Source organism: Callithrix jacchus, chromosome 8 (genome assembly GCF_049354715.1).
Source record: "Callithrix jacchus isolate 240 chromosome 8, calJac240_pri, whole genome shotgun sequence".
NCBI classification, from domain to species: domain Eukaryota; kingdom Metazoa; phylum Chordata; class Mammalia; order Primates; family Cebidae; genus Callithrix; species Callithrix jacchus.
This window is the reverse complement of record NC_133509.1, coordinates 70,395,868-70,415,475: the sequence shown is the minus strand read 5'-3', so window position 1 is coordinate 70,415,475 and position 19,608 is coordinate 70,395,868. Positions and strand designations below refer to the sequence as shown.

The 19,608-nt window shown below is 40.4% G+C and overlaps 1 protein-coding gene across 3 annotated transcripts in view; it reads right to left on the bottom strand.

The window, feature by feature from the left end:
• BRMS1L (BRMS1 like transcriptional repressor) overlaps nt 1–15,635 on the bottom strand; it is a 48,928-nt gene extending 33,293 nt beyond the window's left edge. The window contains exons 1-5 of one of the 3 annotated variants that reach the window (XM_035260355.3): nt 15,286–15,635; nt 12,470–12,582; nt 11,177–11,267; nt 9,647–9,774; nt 7,521–7,600 (exon numbers count right to left, since the gene is read on the bottom strand). In XM_035260355.3, coding sequence (XP_035116246.1) covers nt 7,521–7,600; nt 9,647–9,774; nt 11,177–11,265 — 297 coding nt within the window. In that variant the 5' untranslated portion in view covers nt 11,266–11,267; nt 12,470–12,582; nt 15,286–15,635. The remainder of the gene's footprint in view (nt 1–7,520; nt 7,601–9,646; nt 9,775–11,176; nt 11,268–12,469; nt 12,583–15,285) is intronic. The other 2 variants (XM_009005939.5, XM_035260356.3) reach the window with 2 other exon arrangements.
• Between the last annotated feature and the right edge of the window lie 3,973 nt (nt 15,636–19,608).

Below are 19,608 nucleotides of genomic sequence, written 5' to 3'. Positions count from 1 at the left end.
AATTGCTTGAACCCAGGAGGCGGAGGTTGCGGTGAGCCGAGATCGTGCTACTGCACTCCAGTCTGGGTAACGAGCGAAACTCCATCTCAAAAAAATTAAATTAAATAAATATAAAAATGAGAGGTGTGTAAGGTTGCTAGATATGATATCAATATACAAAATTACTTTTCTATATAGCAGCAAAAAATATAAAGTAATTTTTTTAGAGGTTGGGTCTTGGTATGTTGCCCAGGCTGGTCTTGAACTCTTGGACTCAGCAATCCTCCCACCTCAGTAACCCAAGTAGCTGGAACTACAGACATGTACCACCACACAAGAGTAATTTTTTGGTGGTGGAAGATGGCCGAATAGGAACAGCTCCAGTCTGTAGCTCCCAGCAAGATCAATACAGAAGGTGGGTGATTTCCGCATTTCCAATTGAGGTACCTGGCTCATCTCATTGGGACTGGTTAGACAGTGGGTACAGCCCACGGAGGGCAGGAGAAGCAGGGTGGGGCATTGCCTCGCCTAGGAAGCACAAGGGATTGGGGAACTCCCTCCCCTAGCCAAGGGAAGCTGTAGTGACTGTTCAGTGAGGAAGGGTGCTAACCAACCTAGATACTATGTTTTTCTCATGGTCTTCGCAACCCACAGACCAGGAGATTCTCTCAGGCACCTACACCACCAGGGCCCTGGGTTTCAAGCACAAAACTAGGTGGCCGTTTGAGCAGACACCAAGCTAGCGGCAAGAGTTTTTTTCATACCCCACTGGACCAGGGAGATACCATTCACCCCCTGGAGAGTGGCTGAAGCCAGGGAGCCAAGTGGTCTAGCTCAGCAGATCCCACCACTACAGAGCCCAGCAAGCTAAGATCCACTGGCTTGAAATTCTTGCTCTCAGCACAACAGTCTGAAATCAACCTGGGACACTCCAGCTTGGTGAGGGGAGGTGTGTTGGCCATTACTATTACTTGAGTAGGCAGTTTTCCCCTCACAGTGTAAATAAAGCTGCCTGAAGTTCAAACTGGGTGAAGCCCACCACAGCTCGGCAAAGCCGCTATAGCCAGACTGTCTCTCTAGATTTCCCCTCTCTGGCCAGGGCATCTCTGAAACAAAGGCAGAAGCCTCAGTCAGTGGCTTTATAAAAACTCCCATCTCCCTTGGACACCTGGGGGAAGAGGTGGCTATGGGCACAGTTTCAGCAGACTTAAACGTTCCTGCCTATTGGATTTGAAGAGAGCAGTGAATCTCCCACCACAGCGCCCGAGCTCTGCTAAGGGACAGACTGCCTCCTCAAGTTGGTCCCTGACCCCCATGCCTTCTGGCTGGGAGACAGCTCCCAGCAGGGGTCAACAGACACCTCATACAGGAGAACTACGGCAGGCATTAGCAGGTGCCCCTATGGGACGAGGCTTCCAGAGGAAAGAACAGGCAGCAATCTTTGCTGTTTTGCAGCCACTGCTGGTGAAATCCAGCCAAACAGGGTCTGGAGTAGACCTCCAGCAAACTCCAGCAGACCTGCAGCAGAGGAGCCTCAATGCTAGAAGGAAAACTAACAAACAGAAAGGAACAGTAGCAACATCAACAAAAAGAATGTCCACACAGAAACCCCATCTGACAGTCACCAACATCGAAGACCAAAGGTAGATAAATCCAAGAAGATAAGCAAAATCCAGTGCAAAAACGCTGAAAATTCCAAAAACTAGAACGTCTGTTCTCCTCCAAAGAATCACAACTCTTGCCAGCAAGGGAATAAAACTGGATGGAGAATGACTTTGACAAATTGACAGAGACAGGCTTCAAAAGGTAGGTAATAACAAACTCCTCCAAGCTAAAGGAGCATGATCTAACCAGATGCAAGGAAGCTAAGAACTTTGATAAAAGGTTACAGGAACTGCTAACTAGAATAACCAGTTTTGAGAAGAACATAAATGACGTGATGGAGCTGAAAAACACAGCATGAGAACTTCATAAAGCATACACAAATATCAATAGCCAAACTGAACAAGCAAAAGAAAGGATATCAGAGATTGAAGATCAATTTAATGAAATAAAGCATGAAGACAAGATTAGACAAAAAAGGATGAAAAGGAATGAATGAACCCTCCAAGAAATATGGGACTATGTGAAAAGACCAAAGCTACATTTGATTGGTGTACCTGAAAGTGACAGGGAGAATGGAACCAAGCTGGAAAATACTCTTCAGGCTGGGTGCCGTGGCTCATGCCTGTAATCCCAACACCTTTGGAGGCCGAGCCAGGTAGATCACCTGAGGTCGGGAGATGGAGACCAACCTGACCAACATGGAGAAACCCCGTCTCTACTAAAAACACAAAATTAGCTGAGCATTGTGGCGCATGCCTGTAATCCCAGCTACTCAGGTGGCTAAGGCAGGAGAATCACTTGAACTTGGGAGAGCAGGAGGTTGCGGTGAGCAGAGATCACACCATCGCACTCCAGCCTGGGCAACAAGAGCGAAACTCCGTCTCAAAAAAAAAAAGAAAGAAAGAAAACACCCTTCAGGATATAACCCAGAAGAACTTCTCCAACCTAGCAAGACAGGCCAACATTCGAATTCAGGAAATACAAAGAACACCACAAAGATACTCCTTGAGAAGAGCAGCCCCAAGATACATAACTGTCAGATTCACCAAGGTTGAAATGAAGTAAAAAATGTCAAGGGCAGCCAGAGACAAAGGTCGGGCTACCCACAAAGAAAAGCCTATCAGACTCACAGCAAATCTCTCTGCAAAAATTCTACAAGCCAGAAGAGAGTGGAGGCCAATATTCAACATTCTTAAAGAAAAGACTTTTCAACCCAGAAATTCATATCCAGTCAAACTAAGCTTCATAAACGAAGGAGAAATAAAATCCTTTACAGACAAGCAAATGCTGAAAGGTATTGTTACCACCAGGCCTGCCTTAAAAGAGCTCCTGAAGGAAGCATGAAATATGGAAAGGAAAAACCAGTACCAGCCACTGCAAAAACATACCAAATTTTAAAGACAATCGACACTATGAAGAAACTGTATCAACTAACAGGCAAAATAACCATAATCACAGTATCAAATTAACATATAACAATATTAACCTTGGGGGATGGGAAGAAAAAAAACAGTATTAACCTTAAATGTAAACGGGCTAAATGCCCCAATTAAAAGTCACAGACTGACAAATTGGATAGAGTCAAGACCCATCAGTGTGCTGTATTCAGGAGATCCACCTCACATGCAAAGGTGCACATAGGCTCAAAATAAAGGGATGGAGGAAGATTTACCAAGCAAATGGAAAGCAAAAAAAAAAGGAGGGGTTGCAATCCTAGTCTCTGAAACAGACTTTAAACCAATAAACATCAAAAAAGACAAAGAAAGGCATTACATAATGGTAAAGGGATCACTGCAACAAGAAGAGGTAACTATCCGAAATACATATGCATCCAATACAAGAACACCAAGATTCATAAAGCAAGCTCTCAGAGACCTACAAAGAGACTTAGACTTCCATACACTAATAGTGGGAGACCTTAACACCCCACTGTCAACATTAGACAGATCAATGAGAAGGAAAATTAACAAGGATATTCAGGACTTGAACTCAGCTCTAGACCAAGTGGACCTAATAGACATCTACAGAACTCTCGATGCCAAATCAACAGAAAATACATTCTTCTCAGCACTACATCACACTTATTCTAAAATTGACCACATAATTGGAAGTAAAACACTCCTCAGCAAATGCAAAAGAACAGAAATTATAACAGTCTCTCAGACCAGAGTGCAATCAAGTTTGAACTCAGGATTAAGAAACTCACTCAAAACCACACAACTAAACAGAAACTGAACAACCTGCTCCTGAATAACTAATGAGTAAGTAACGAAATTAAGGCAGAAATAAATAAGTTCTTGGAAACCAATGAGAATGAAGATACAACGTACCAGAATCTTTGGGACATGTTTAAAGCAGTGTTTAGAGGGACATTTATAGCACTAAATGCCCACAGGAGAAAGCAGGAAAGATCTAAAATTGACACACTAACATTACAATTAAAAGAACTAGAGAAGCAAGAGCGAACAAATTCAAAAGCTATCAGAAAACAAAAAATAACTACGATCAGAGCAGAACTGAAGGAGATAGAGACACAAAAATCCCTTTAAAAAATCAATAAATCCAGGAGCTGGTTTTTTTAAAAGATTAATAGATAGATTGCTAGCCAGACTAATAATAAAGAAGAGAGAAAAATCAAATAGACACAATTAAAAATGATAAAGGGGATATCACCACTGATCCCACATAAATACAAACTACCATCAGAGAATACTATGAACACCTCTATGCAAATAAACTAGAAAATCCAGAAGAAATGGATAAATTCCTGGACAGACACCCTCCCAAGACTAAACCAGGAAGAAGTCAAATCCTTGAATAGACCAATAACAAATTCTGAAATTGAAGCAGTAATTAATAGCCTACCAACCAAAAAAAGCCCAGAACCAGACAGATTCACAGCCGAATTATACCAGAGGTACAAAGAGGAGCTGGTACCACTCCTTCTGAAACTATTCCAAACAACAGAAAAAGAGGAACTCCTCTCTAACTCATTTTATGAGGCCAGCATCATCCTGATACCAAAACCTGGCAGAGACACAACAAAAAAAGAAAATTTCAGGCCAATATCCCTGACGAACATCAATGCAAAAATCCTCAATAAAATACTGGCGAACTGAATCCAGGAGCACATCAAAAAGCTTATCCACCACAGTCATCTTGGCTTTATCCCTGGGATGCAAGGCTGGTTCAACATACGCAAAAAGTAATCCATCACATAAACAAAACCAATGAAAAAAAGCCACATGATTAACTCAATAGATGCAGAAAAGGCCTTCGATAAAATTCAACAACCCTTCAAGCTAAAAATTCTCAATAAACTAGGTATTGATGGAACCTATCTCAAAATAATAAGAACTATTTATGACAAATCCACAGCCAATATCATACTGAATGGGCAAAAGCTAGAAGCAATCCCTATGAAAATCAGCACAAGACAAGGAAGCCCTCTCTCAACACTCCTATTCAACATAGTATTGGAAGTTATGGCCAGGGCAATCAGGCAAGAGAAATAAATAAAGTGTATTCAAATAGGAAGAGAGAAAGTCAAATTGTTTCTGTTTGCAGATGACATGATTGTATATTAAGCACACCCCATCACCTCAGCCTAAAATCTCTTTAAGCTAATAAGCAACTTCAGCAAAGCCTCAGGATACAAAATCAATGCGCAAAAATCACAAGCATTCCTATACACCAATAATAGACAAACAGAGAGCAAAATAATGAGTGAACTCCCATTCACGATTGCTACAAAGAGAATAAAATACCTAGGAATAAAACTTACAAGGGATGTGAAGGACTTCTTCAAGGAGAACTACAAACCACCGCTAAAGGAAGTAATAGAGGACACAAACAAATGGAAAAATATTCCATGCTCGTGGATAGGAAAAAATCAGTATCATGAAAATGGCCATAGTGTCTAAAGTAATTTATAGATTCAGTGTTATCCCCATCAAGCTACCATTGACTTTCTTCACAGAGTTAGAAGCCAATATTGACAAATAGAATCTAATTTGATATACAAAAGAGAAAGAACTGCTGATTTGTGGGAAAGCAAGGGGGTATGTAATAAATACTGTTGACATTACCTATCCATATACCAAAAAATAAAAAATAAAATTAGGACTATACTTTATACCATACACAAAAACTAATTAAAGGTAGTTTTGTAATCTAAATGTTGAAAGCAAAATTTCAACTGTTAAAGGAAAATATATCTTTTTACCTCAAAATAGGCAGACACAAGAAGCACATCCCTGGCTCACACCTGTAATCTCAACACTTTGGGAGGTCAAGGCGGGAGGGCTGCTTGAGCCCAGGAGTTCAAGACCAGTCTGGGCAACATAGTGAAACCCCATCTCCACAAATAATTTTAAAAATTAGCTGGGTGTGATGGCATGCATCTGTAGTCCCAGCTACTCAGGAGGCTGAGGCAGGAGGATGGCTTTAACCCAGGGAAATAGAGGCTGCAGTGAGCCATGATCATGCCACTGCACTCCAGCCTGGGTGACAAAGTAAGACCCTGTTTCAAAACATAACAAAACACATTCCATAAAGAAAAAGATAATAAATTCAACTACATTTAAATGTAAAACTTCTTTGCATCAAGTCATTAAAAAGAGTGAATACATCATACTACCTGGGCAAAAATATTTGCAGAGCACATAACCAGCAAATCATTTATAGCCAGAATATATAAAGAACTTACATGGTCAATGAGGAAAAGACTAAATGCCAAAAACAAACATGCACTTCCTAGGGAAAAAAATCCAAGTAGCTAGTAAACACCAAAAAGATATTCAATCTCAGTTGTAATTAAGAAAATGAAACAATAAACTCTATCATTTTTATACCTACCTACTCTTAGTTTACGGCATATTAAAGTGACAGAAGAATCATTATAGACGTGTCCTCTTATTTCCACCTGTACATCTATAATCTTGTCTAGACCTGATAAAAAGTTATCTGCAAAATGGGCACTATGGGGTTTTTGTTTGTTGTTGTAGTTGTTATATTTGAGAGAGGCTCTCACTCTGTCACCCAGGCTGCAGAGCAGTGGCATAATCACAGCTCAGTGAAACCTCAATCTCCCAAGGTCAAGCAATTCCCCTACCTAAGCCTCCTGAATAGCTAGGACTAGAGCCACCTGCCACTATGTCCAGCTAATTTTTGTATTTTTTTGTAGAGCCAGGAGTCTCACGATGTTGCCCAGGCTGGTCTCAAACTCCTCAGCTCAAACAATCCTCTTGCCTCAGCCTCCTAAAGTATTAGAATTAAGGTGTGAGCCACCGTGACTGGTAGGCACTGTTTTTTAAATGCTATAAATATCTTTAACCCATTTATGCTTAATGTTTCATTATTGGAACGCTAAGCTTGTGGGAGTTATTTATACCCTACTGCTCAAGGTCATCGCCAAGATCGGATTTTTCACCAAAAAAAAATAAATTGCAACCTTCAGCATAAAGGGGTTAAATGCAAATAAACAGAACATATAGAAAAATACACCTATTTTTTTCCCATAGAGAATTCTGCCTAAAGATGTGGAAATAGATCTAGACAGACAGAAACTAATTCTCTAGCCTAACATCCTAATTGCACCATTGGGTGTACATTCTGTTAAGTCTAAACTTCCACATCATACTAAATATACTAATATTTTCAATAATGCCAGGTGACATAATAATTGCAAAATCTTTTTAAAGTATTAGCTGCAAAACTTCTAAAATTATCTCAGTTTTTTCCTATGGTCCTTTCTTTGTGTCCTATCTCCAATACAGCTTCCAGTGCAACTCTATTCTTTTTTTTTTCATCACACGGTGATGACCTAAAGTACTAACTTTAAATTTTGTTTTATTTATTTTACTTTCTTAACTACTACACTCAGAAAAGGCCTGAAGAGATGACATTGGCTTAAAAGTTACGCAAAATGACAGTACCTCACAATGCTGGCGAGAAGCTTGAATTTCACATTCATATTTGTTCTTTACAGATTCTAAGCAGAGCTCTCTATAGATTCCTGCAACCAAACACAATTACTCTGATTATGTTAACAATAAGGAGTTCCATTATCACTACCCTATAGGAATTCTGTCCTCACTGTATAAGATGAATCCAGAAAAAAATGAAAAGTGAGTCTAACTTTTTATCTTTAAAGACTAAAAATAAAAAGGTTCACTTAAAATATATATCCAAAAAGATTAGAAATTAAGAGTTTAAGAGCTAGAAAGAAACTGTACAGCTAGTTTTTGTTCTTACCCTATTCTTCTAAAGATTACTTCCAAATGTTTGATAGAGAATTATAAAATGAAAATAAAACTCTTTTCCTATGAAAAACAATTTCTCAAGTTTCTCAAAATAGAAACAGAGACAATAAACTCTGGTGTCATCCATCACGTATACTCAGAGTAACAGCTAGACACTATACCCCACCAAAACCACTTTTTTTTTTAAAACTATTACTTTCAGTCCAAAGCATCCGTGAGGAGTAAATGTATATAAACTGATATGACAACATCAATTATGTCTGGAGTGCTCCTGACTGGGCTTTATCTAGAGGATGGATACCCAAGATAGTTTAACTTAGACCTAAGAAGATAATAGTATAAAATAGGTAACATGGCCATGCAAATATGTTACTACAAAAACGGCAGACAAAGAGCTCTGGATGTGTATTCTAAGCTTTATGCCATAGTTGGCCCTAGAAATGTAATTATCTCTCTTTGTATGGTAAAGCAAGAGACAGATATCTGGAACTATGCCATCAGCAACACATTCAGGTGCACTACTCTGCAAAATCAAAATATACAGAAGCCAGAGTAGAAAAGTAAATAATTGACTCAAGTAGTATTTCCTGATCATCCATGGAACCTAAAAGAACAAAGAAAATTAGGGATATTTTTACTTCTAAGGGTATATTAAGTCAATATGTAAAGACAGCAGTCAAGTATCATATCATCTACATAATATTAAGCACTCAAAAATAAACTTTGGTTAAAGGAGGGTTTAGTAAAATGAACTTATTATCAACAATGCATTAGGTATTATCTAACAGGCACATAAGGATCAATTAGTGCCACATAAAAGAAAAACAACCAGCATCTCTACTAATAAGTTTAGTTTTTAATTTAACTATGAAAAATCAAATATATCCCTTGATTATGAGTTGTGGGACATGATACTGAAGCTGGATCCCACTTACAAACATCAGAATGAAATGTAACCGTACAAATATAGCATATCTTTGTTTATTCATAGCCACAAATGAGTAACTAAACTTATCGAAGTAAAAAAGAAGAATTAAATTATCCAGTTGAAGGTAAGTTTCCTGTTCTATAGTATCCTGATCAAATGTTTTTAAAATTTTTTTAAGACCGGGCGCGGTGGCTCACGCCTGTAATCCCAGCACTTTGGGAGGCCAAGTCGAGTGGATCATGAGGTCAAGAGATCAAGACCATCCTGGTCAACATGGTGAAACCCCGTCTCTACTAAAAATACAAAAAATTAGCTAGGCATGGTGGTGCGTGCCTGTAATCCCAGCTACTCAGGGGGCTGAGGCAGGAGAATTGCCTGAACCCAGGAGGCGGAGGTTGCCATGAGCCGAGATCGCACCACTGCACACCAGCCTGGGTAACAAGAGCGAAACTCCACCTCAAAAAAAAAAATTTTTTTATACATTAAAAAAAAACCCTATCACTCTTACATATAAAAAAAATGCCAAGAGCATTTAAACTGTAATTTCTCTAATAGAGAATTAAACTGTGATAATAACAGTCTCTTTTAATGACAGTATCATGGTTTCCAGTTGTTTCATCATATGTTGAACTATCTTCTCAACAACACTGTAAGCAACTTGAGGGCTTTTATTTTTATCCCCCACAGCAGCAGAGCAAAGCAAAAGGTATTTAATAAATATAGTAGCTGTGGGCTGACTGATAGCAAAATATTCCAGTCTATGTAATTATATTTGTAATCCCATCAACATAAAACACTTAATTGACAAACATCTTTAAAGCTATTGAAGAGTTTACGTTCTATACGTGGAAAAGATTCTTCACTTTCCTACCTGCTACCTTTGTACGAATTTGCATATTTTCCTGTAAAGTTGCCAGCGGTTCCAAGTATTCTGGTGCTTTTCCAGCTATGACTTCTTGTAGTTTTGCATCCACCTGACTTAATCGTTCTTTATAAAGTCTTAACAAAGCAAAAATTAAGAACGTTAATTTAAAAATCTCAATAAAGGCTAACAATTTGCCATTTCTATGCATTATTTGTTCCCAATATCCTTCATATTCCAATAATCTATTAAATGTATTTTTGCCTTTATCTCAAGCAAAGAACTCAATTACATTATTTGACTTTATGCACATAATCACAAAATAGGTATCTATCATTTTTATCAGTATTACTCTTTAATCGTTAATTCCCAATATAAAACAATAAAACTGAAATAACTACTTTTTGGCACTGTCAATTTTTGTTTTTATTTTAACTACAGAACAATAAAACCAATTGTAAGAGAAATGGTCATTTAAACATTGACTTTTAAAAAAACAAAGAAATCACTTTGAATAGACATTACCAGTTGTCAAAATAAATAATTACGTGGTTTCTCTCTACCTTTCCTGAAAACGAGTCAGTATTACTGTACTCAGCCTACTTAATTTTTTTAAAGAACAAAGAGGAAGTAGACTGATGAAGGTAAAACCAATGGCTTTGTGACCTGACATTCTAAGTTTGTCTCAACTACAATTGAAGAAGCCATAACAAAATTAGCTGCTCAATGAGCAAGGAAATCAAAAATCAAAAAGAAAAATTTTTTTTGCTATGAAAATGCTTTACTAGGCAAAACTGCATACTATAAAAACACTTTAGAATGCAACAGGAGGAGATGTAAAGACACAAAGAAGTGCATAGTGACACATGGCTATGGCTATCAGAACACACTATAAAGAATTCACACTGATTCCCCACTTTACCTAGAAAAGGAAGCTTCTAGGCTACTTCCTCCTTAGAAGTCCCTGTTACTTCTATTTATAAGCCCACTTACAAATACTCTAATTTGTCAGCTGTCTCACCATTACCTTTAGAGTATGACACAACTCAGTGTTAATTTTTGGCAGTAATTCTGCAGGACAGAACTAATTTTTTTTTTTTAGATGGGGTCTTACTCTGTCGCCCAGGCTGCAGTGCAGTGGCATGAGCACAGCTTACTGCAGCCTTGACCTTCCGGGCTCAATCGATCCACCTGCCTTAGCCTCCCAAGTAGCTGGTACCTTAGCCTCCCAAGGTATGTACTACCACGTCCAGCTAATTTTTTATTTTTTTTTTTTGCGGAGACCAGGTCTTCCTATGCTGCCCAGGCTTGTCTCCAACTCCTGGGTTCAAGCCCACAAAAAACCCCTGCCTCCAAACCTTTAGTTTAGTTAATGAGGACTTCAGTAGACAAACAATAACTGAAGCCTCTTTCAAATTAGTCAGTCCCATAAAATGCAAAAGGGAAAACAGCTGAGACTGAATCTAGTTGCTCTTATGCTAGTATAAAAGTGACATGGTTGAAATGCAGCGACAATGGCCTTCTTAAGTCACTACTTACTGATCTTTGAGATCGGTAAACTGTTTCTCAAGATTGGACATTTCATCCAAACATTCCATTCTTCTTCTTTCACAGTCTTCATCATCCATTTCTGTTAATAAAAAGGCAAATATAAAAGATAAACTTTAAAAAGAAAAAAAAGATAAACTTAATTTTCAAATTTATCTGAATGTCTCAAACATATCTGAATGTTAATTTAAATAGGAAGAAAAACTATAATATGGAGGCAAGGCCTATATTAAGCCTTAAGAAAATAAACAACATTTATCAAATATAATAATTTCTGCTGGGCGTGGTAGCTCATGCCTGTAACTTCAGCACTTTGGAAGGCCAAGGAAGGAGAACCCAGGAGTTCAAGATCAGCCTGGGCAACATAGAAAGACCCCATCTCTACAAAAAATAAAATATTAGTTGGGCATGGTACCATACATAAGCCTGTGGTCTCACTTACTAGGAGGCTGAGGCAGGAGGATTGCCTGAGCCTAGGAGATGGAGGCTGCAGTGAGCCATGATTGCAACACTGCACTCTGCCCTCGGTGACACAGTGACCTAGTCTAAAAAAAAAAAAATTCCACTATAGATTTAATCTAAAATACAGATGAGTATATAAAACTATACTGGTGTCTAGATCCTTTTATTTTTATTCATTTTTAAATTGCTTAAAGGACGGACTATAAGCTATGACTATAAAGTAATCAACCCCCTTTTGGTTTGTTTTCCACCAACTCACCAGAATGTAGCACCAAAATGATTGTGTCCTTTAAAGGATAACATTGCTCAAAAACACTTTTGGGATTCTTCTTTCAGAAGTGCTCATATGCCTGTTTTGCCAGTCACATAAAAAAAGGAAAGTGTCCAGGCACAGTGGCTCATGCCTGTAATCCCATCACTTCGGGAGGCTGAGGTTCCAAGGATCACTTGAGCTCAGGAGTTCAAGACCAGCCTGGGCAACATGGTGAAACCCCATCTCTACTAAAAATACAAAAATTAGCCAGGCATAGTGGTCGATGCCTGCAGTCCCAGCTACTAGGGAGACTGAGGTAGGAGGATCGCTTGAGCTTGAGAGGCAGAGGTTGCAGTGAGCCAAGACTGTGCCAGCCTGGGCAACAGATACCCTGTCTCAAAAAAGAAAAGAAAAGAGAAGACTAATCTTAATATGTTTACCACAGGCTCTCCTGGTCTGCCATTCCTATGTTCCCATTGTTCAGTCTCCCCATGTTACTATCAGTTAGTGAGCAAGAGGCAAATGAGGAGAAAAACACAAACTTTTTAAGGAAAGCAACTGTTAATTACCAGATCTGTCCTATAGTCCACATTTTCTATGTTCACATCACATATATTCATTCATCAAAATAATTGAAGCACAAAATCATCTGCATCTTGATCTTCATCAAATAAAAGTCAAACTATGAGAAAGAGTTAAATCACGTTCAATTATTTTTATATAACAAGGAAGGCTATGACTCATTTTTTTCTAATTTTCTAAAACATTAAAAATATTTCTGGCACTCGATTGCTTACTTCTTGGCTACTTAAAACTTGGTCCCTCTCAAGTGACTCACTATCCAAGTTCTATGGATAGCAGAGGTTTTTCTATAGCCTTACAATTTGCTCAGTACCAACATTTCAGAAGAAAAAACTGTGAAAGTTTAATATGAAAGACATATGGTAGAACAGAGATGCTTTAACAGAAGCAAACTGTAAAATGTATTTAAACAATTTCTTTGCACTGAAAAATTTTACTTGCAGTTCAAATATTTATCACATTCTTCAAAAATTAAGTTGTCCATTATTTTCTGGGATGGAATTTTAAAAAGTTAAAAATCACAACAGTCAACATAAAAATTACAGGAGAATTTTAACAAAAAGAACTTTATGAGATCCTAGCTCCTATCATAAATGCAGAAACATTTGAAGATAAAATGCTTTATAGATCTAAGAAATATATTCACAAACAGGCCAGGCGCAGTGGCTCATGCCTGTAATCCCAACACTTTGGGAGGCCAAGGTGGTGGATCACTTGAGGTCAGGAGTTCAAAACCAGCCTGGCCAACATGGCAAAACCCCATCTCCACTAAAAATATAAAAATTAGGCCAGGTGTAGTGGCTCACACCTGTAATCCAAGCACTTTGGAGGCCAAGGCAGGTGGATCACCTGAGGTCAGGAGTTGAAGACCAGCCTGACCAACATGGTGAAATCCCGTATTTAAAAATATATATATATATATTAGCCAGGAATGGTAGTGGGTGCCTATAATCCCAGCTACTTAAGAGGCTGAGGTTACAGTGAGCCAAGATCGTACCACTGCACTCCAGCCTGGGCTGAGGGGAAAAAAAAAAGAAATATATTCCCACACAGTCTAGATCTTCTCCTTTCTTTATATTACCTACTTCTGAAATCTCACCTACTTTCATGGCAAGGCAGATGACTTACAAAATATTGTCCCCTTCCCATATCAGGCAGGTTCCAATGTCACATTTCCATCTGTGAGTTGGGCATTCTTAAACATACTGCCATCACCTCAAAAGCAACATGTCTGAAATACTCTTACCTTTCACCTTCAGCTCAGATCTTTCACTTCTCTATTTCCATCGATGCTACCACCACTCTCCGTGTATCTTGGTTTTTTTCTCTCACCTTCAATCCTAAACTTGCATTCATTAATCCTGTTTTGTGCTTTCTTTGAAATCCTTCACATCTATATTTCCTATTCCTTTCTGAGCTCAAGTCCTTCTCCCAACCAAACTGGTTTTCTCACTCTTTTGAATAAGCCCTAAGCCCTGGCCCTTTTACTTTTTCTTACAATTCCTCTCCCTATAGGTGCACCCACCATTGCAACCCAAATTCTACTCATTCTTCAACATAATTAAGGGAATCCCACCTTCTTCAGCTAGCCTTTGTGACCACCCAATTTTAAAAAGATTTCCTCTGTCTCTCAATTCCTACAGCAATATTTAATTAAGCATTCATTTGGCAATTTAATCAAGTGGTGACGTATAACAGCTCTTTAAGTGAGCCCAGATTATAATTATTTTTCCCTGATATTGAGTACCGTCCAGTGCTGCACAAAGAAGTCACTCATAAATATTTTTGGATGGCTGATTTATTGAATGAAATTATATCCTTCCGTGGAAATTTTGCTTTGAAAGGGAAACATGAAAAGAAGGCATCTGGGCGATACTAGGCTATCATCAACCTATCATCAGTGCTTCCTTTACATGACCAAAATCAGGCCAAGACAAAGAAGTCAATCTCATCCCCATCATTTGAATAGGAGGAAAATAATCCCGGTAATCACAAACCCCATTTCACAATGGAATAACCATTCCTAAAAGTTTGCAAAGTTTATTCGTGGTGTTAATCTGCCCTCTACGCCCAAAATAATTTAAAACAGCTCAAAGTTAGAAAAAATGGAAAGGGGGCAATGAAAAAAGAAAAAATGGGAGGGAAGAAAAGGCTTGGGGAATTTTCAACGCTGCCAAAACTCAGCCAATTTATAAGCACATGAAGATCCAAAATCAGCCCGAATATTGGTCCCTTCCTCTCAATCTTGCAAACTTCAGGGAGCTACTGAACGGGAGGGACAGCTCTCAAGTTAGCCCCCGAAAAAGCACTGATGTAAAAGTGCTGACCCGCAAGCTGACTTGGAAACTGAGGTTAATTACTAAGCCGACCAAGGGCAATCCAAATCCGCCCTCGGCCCCTGCAACCCACTCGCGCTGAGAAACGAGGGTTGCAAAGGTGAAAATAGGGAAAGAGGTCGGTGGGCTGGGGAGAGGAGGCATTTCCACTGTGTCTGATGCGGGAAGTTCTCCGCCGGAGCCGGGCACCCCAGAGCACCACCGGGAGCAGGACGGCACCGCGTCCCGGAGCCGGGCAAACCCAGGCCCGCTCCGGCCCGCCCCGCCCCGCCGCCGGGACCCGTCAGGAGCCAGGCAGCGCCCCGCGACCGGTCCGGGTGCAGCCCAGGGCCCGAAGCCAGTCTCCGCCCCTTCCCTCTATCCCCGCCCCGCTCTCCCAGCAGGACGCAGCCGCCTGGCGTGCGGAGAGCGGCCTGTCGCGCGCCAGGCGCGGGGACTCAGGGTCCCATCCCTGCTGGGTCGCGCACCTGAGCTATCTCCATCCTCAGAGACCGATGAGCTCTCCGTGTCCTCGTCCTCGGAACTGCTCCCCTCATTTTCGGCGTAGTCCACCTCCATCTCATCGTGATGGTTGGTCTCCTTCTTATCTCCTCGGGAATGGACCGGCATTTTCCAGCCACGCCGTCGCTTCCCACTCCCGGCGCCCAGCCCGGCCACCGCCGCTTCAATGAAGGGCGCGTGGAACGCCCCGACCCACCCAGCGGCCGAGCTTGCTCGCCCCCTTGGCTCCTCCCCGCCCCCGGCCCGGGCCTCACAACCTAAACCGCAGGCTCTGCGTTGGGAGCTCTGCCATTGGCGGAGGCTGTCCACCGAGTCTGGGGGCGGGGCTTAACCTGCTCTGGCATGATTGGTTGCTCGTAATTACGACGCGACCTTCCGATGCTTGCCGGGAGTTGTAGTCCTTAAGGTTCAGACCTGCCAGGGCTGCACGCTTCCATTCCTCGGCAGCCCTGATCACTACTTTCTTCTGGACTTCAAGTCCCACAAGGCACGAAAGCTGACACTCTGGATCGCAGTTTATAAACTAAACAGAAACAGATTGTGCGAATTTAGTTATTTATCAATTTCCCGCCAAGTGATTGACCTGCCTGGCTATCCAAGATGTTACTGTCAGGTGTGAAATTGACTTTTGCCTAAAAGGATCTTTGCCTGCTCATTGAGCCTGGGGAACTGGAGAACTGACTTTCACCTAAGTACCTTTATTACCTACTTATTGAATTATTAACTATAGACGATAACTTGCACTATGTTGCGCAAAAAACTTTAAATTATTCTTGAAACTTTTACAATTAATAATGCAGAAGGTAAGGAAGTGTTATCTTGGCATTTTCAATCTAGTATTTTTTGCTTTTTTTTTTTTACCAAATGAAGTCGGAAAATGTCTTCAGTCTTTTTTTTTTTTTAAATAGAGACTGTTTCACCATGTTGGCCAATCTGGTCTTGAACTCCTGACCTTGTGATCACCTGCCTCGGCCTCCCAAAGTGCTGGGATCACAGGCATGAGCCACCACGCCTGCCCAGGCCATCAGTCTTAACTTCAGTTTTCAATGAAAAATACATACTTGACTTAATGAGATAATGTACTTTCTCAAAAATAGGGTACATAGACAAGGAAGACTCAATAGATATCATAACTCATTAACTGAACACTTATCCTCTGTGTCAGGTATCTTGGCAAGCTCTTTACATGAGTTACAGTGAATTTAACTCTCAATTTAATAGCCCTGAGATAGGTGCCATTGTTATGCCCATTTTAAACATAAGGAAACTTCATTTGCAGACAAATCTTAAAACTACATTTTACCCATTATAAAGACAGGGCTTCTTCTTGAAGTGGCAACTTACTATTGAAAGATAATACAGGCTGGCACAGTGGCTCACGCCTGTAGTCCCCATACTTTAGGAGGCCAGGGTGAGAAGCTCACTTGAGATCAGGAGTTCCAGACCAGCTGGCCAACATGGTGAAACCCCATCTCCAGAGGCTGAGGTGAGAGAATCACTTGTAGCCAGGAAGTCAAGGTTGCAGTGAGCCAAGATCGCACCACTGCACTCCAGCCTGGGTGGCAGAGTGAGACCCTGTCTCTTGTCTCAAAGAGAAAAAAAAAGTTCATAGAATATTGTGGATTGTATAGCATTGCTTTCTCAAAGACAAGATCCAAAGTATGCAGTTAAATTTGTAATTTTACTTAAGTATTTATTTAGAGACAGGATCTTGCTCTATCCCCAAGCTGGAGTGCAGTAGCAACCTCAAACTTCTGGGCACAAGCAGTCATACTGCCTCAGCTTCCCGAATTTCTGAGACTACAGCCGTATGCCACCATGCCCAGCTAATATTTTTATCTTTTGCAGTGACAGGGTCTAGCCTAGGCTGATCTTGAACTCTAGCCTCAAGCAATCTGTCCACCTTAGCCTCCCAAAGCACTAGATTCCCAGGTGTGAGCCACTGTGCCGACCTAGATTTGTAATTTAATGACAGACATTTTAAGTGCTACCCATCTCTTACAGAGTAAAATACAAAATAAGGGATGTGTATTATATTTAGTGTCAGCCTACTTCTCTCTTTCTCATTGTACAGTATTCTCCAAAATCGAACTTCTTATAGTTTCTAAACACACAAGCCATTTCCCATTTCGATGTCTTTGCACATTCTGTTTCCTTTACAACCCCATTCCTCTCCTTTTCTTTTTCAAAGCCACTTTTTAGACAACACACATCACCATCAGCACCTCTACCATTCAAGGCACTCCTGTTTCTTCAGGCTACTGCTGTATTTTGAAATTTGCAACTTTATACTCGTTCCTATCACAATAGATTGTACATTGTTTAGCAAATGCATCTCACCTATTGGATTGTGAGTTCCTTGAGAGCAGAGGTTTTCTTAATCTGAAATGCAAATACAAAGGCATGCAGTAGTCAGACAGGTCAAGTTAAGATGGAAGCTTTACATGACTGGTATGGATTAAATTGGCCCCAGCCAATTGGTACTGGCCTAGAATTTTGGCTTACTGATATCAGACCTTCTGATTTCAAAGAGAAACCGGAAATTTGGATCTCTGTGTGAAATATCCAGAATTGTAAACGTTATCTCAAGTGACATTTTTTATTTTGTTTTGTTTGTGTTCTTTTAACTTCAGATCAAACAAAAACAGCTGTGGGCAAAATCCCTGGCCTCTAAATATTTGTTGTATCAGCAGCTAGCAGAGTGTGTGCTAAATAGTAACAGATTTCTGGTCACTCAGTGTGCCAAGTGTAATATACTGCTTTAAGTATATTAATTCACTGAAGTCGATACTATTATGCCCTCCATTATGTAGATGAAAAAACTGAAATACAGAGCAGTTAGAGTACTTGGCCAAAATCACACAGCTACCATATAACAGATCTGAGATTTGAAACTGGGTAGTCTGACATCAGAATCTGTGTGCAACCACAGGCATACAATACCCCTCTAGTGGCTGTTTTCTGTTTCTGCTATTCCAGGAAAAACAGAGGGAAGGTGGAAAGGAGGAGGCATGGATTGTAGCCCTGGTTCTCCTAGTAACTGGCTGATAAAATTTGGCAAACCACATTGTTAAAACACATGCTCTAAATGAAGAGACTCTCAAACAGGCTTTGTGTGAGCAACATGGCTGTTTATTCACCTGGGTGCAGGTAGGCTGAGGCTGAAAACGGCATCAGTGAAGGGCAGTGGGATAGGAGTTAGTTTTTTTTTGTTTTTGAGACAGAGTCTCGCTCTGCTACCCAGGGTGAAGTGCAGTGGTGTGATCTCGACTCACTGCAACCTCTGTCTCCCAGGTTCATGTGATTCTTCTGCCTCAGCCTCCTAAGTAGCCGGGATTATAGGAGGAGTTGGTTTTATAGGTTTGAGTGGGCAGTGGAAAGTTACAGTTTAGGGAGGTTTTTTGTAATCTGGGAGGGGATCATAGGTTTGCAAGCTGGGAGAGGGTCCTAGAGTGTGGAATCACGAGGTTGACCAAGGTCAGTTATAAAATCCAATGGCCTTATCAATTAGGGCAGGAATAAGGAACAATAGAGAATGTCTCAAAGTAGGCATGGCAGGGGTTGATCATTTCTTCTTCTTTTCATGGTCTTCCAGTTACTTAGATTTTCCAGGAAGTCATCTGGAATGTCCCTGCAGGTCACAGAGGTTAACATGGCATCCATGGCACCCTGAGTCAGCCGAAAAGTCCTTACACACATAATCTCTGGTCTGTTGTAAAATGAGAAGTTTACAGTGTGTTAACTTTAAGTTCTCTTCCAGCTCTAAAATTCCTGTCATCATTAAGTTTATGTTTAAGGCAGACAGAATAAGAGATTATGCAATTAGAGTTGCATGATGGTATTTTGCTTAAGGCAAGAGTTTTTCTCACCTCCTTTCAAAGAGATTTTAGAAAAGATGCATGGGGAGGAAGAGTGCAGTGGCTCACGCCTGTAATCCCAGCACTTTGAGAGGCTGAGGCAGGCAGATCATGAGGTCAGTAGTTCAAGACCAGCCTGACCAACATTGTGAAACCCCGTCTCTATTAAACATACAAAACTTAGCCGGATGTGGTGGTGCACACCTGTAATCCCAGCTACTCAGGAAGCTGAGGCAGGAGAATTGCTTGAACCGAGGAGGCAGAGTTTGCAGTGAGCCAAGATCACACCACTGCACTCCAACCTGAGCAACAGAGTCAAACTCCATCTCAAAAAAAAAAAAGAAAAGATACATGGGGAATGTGAGAAGAACCATAAAGGGGAAAAGTTAATAGGGCTAGAAAACAATTTTCTTGATTTAGAAAATATAAAAT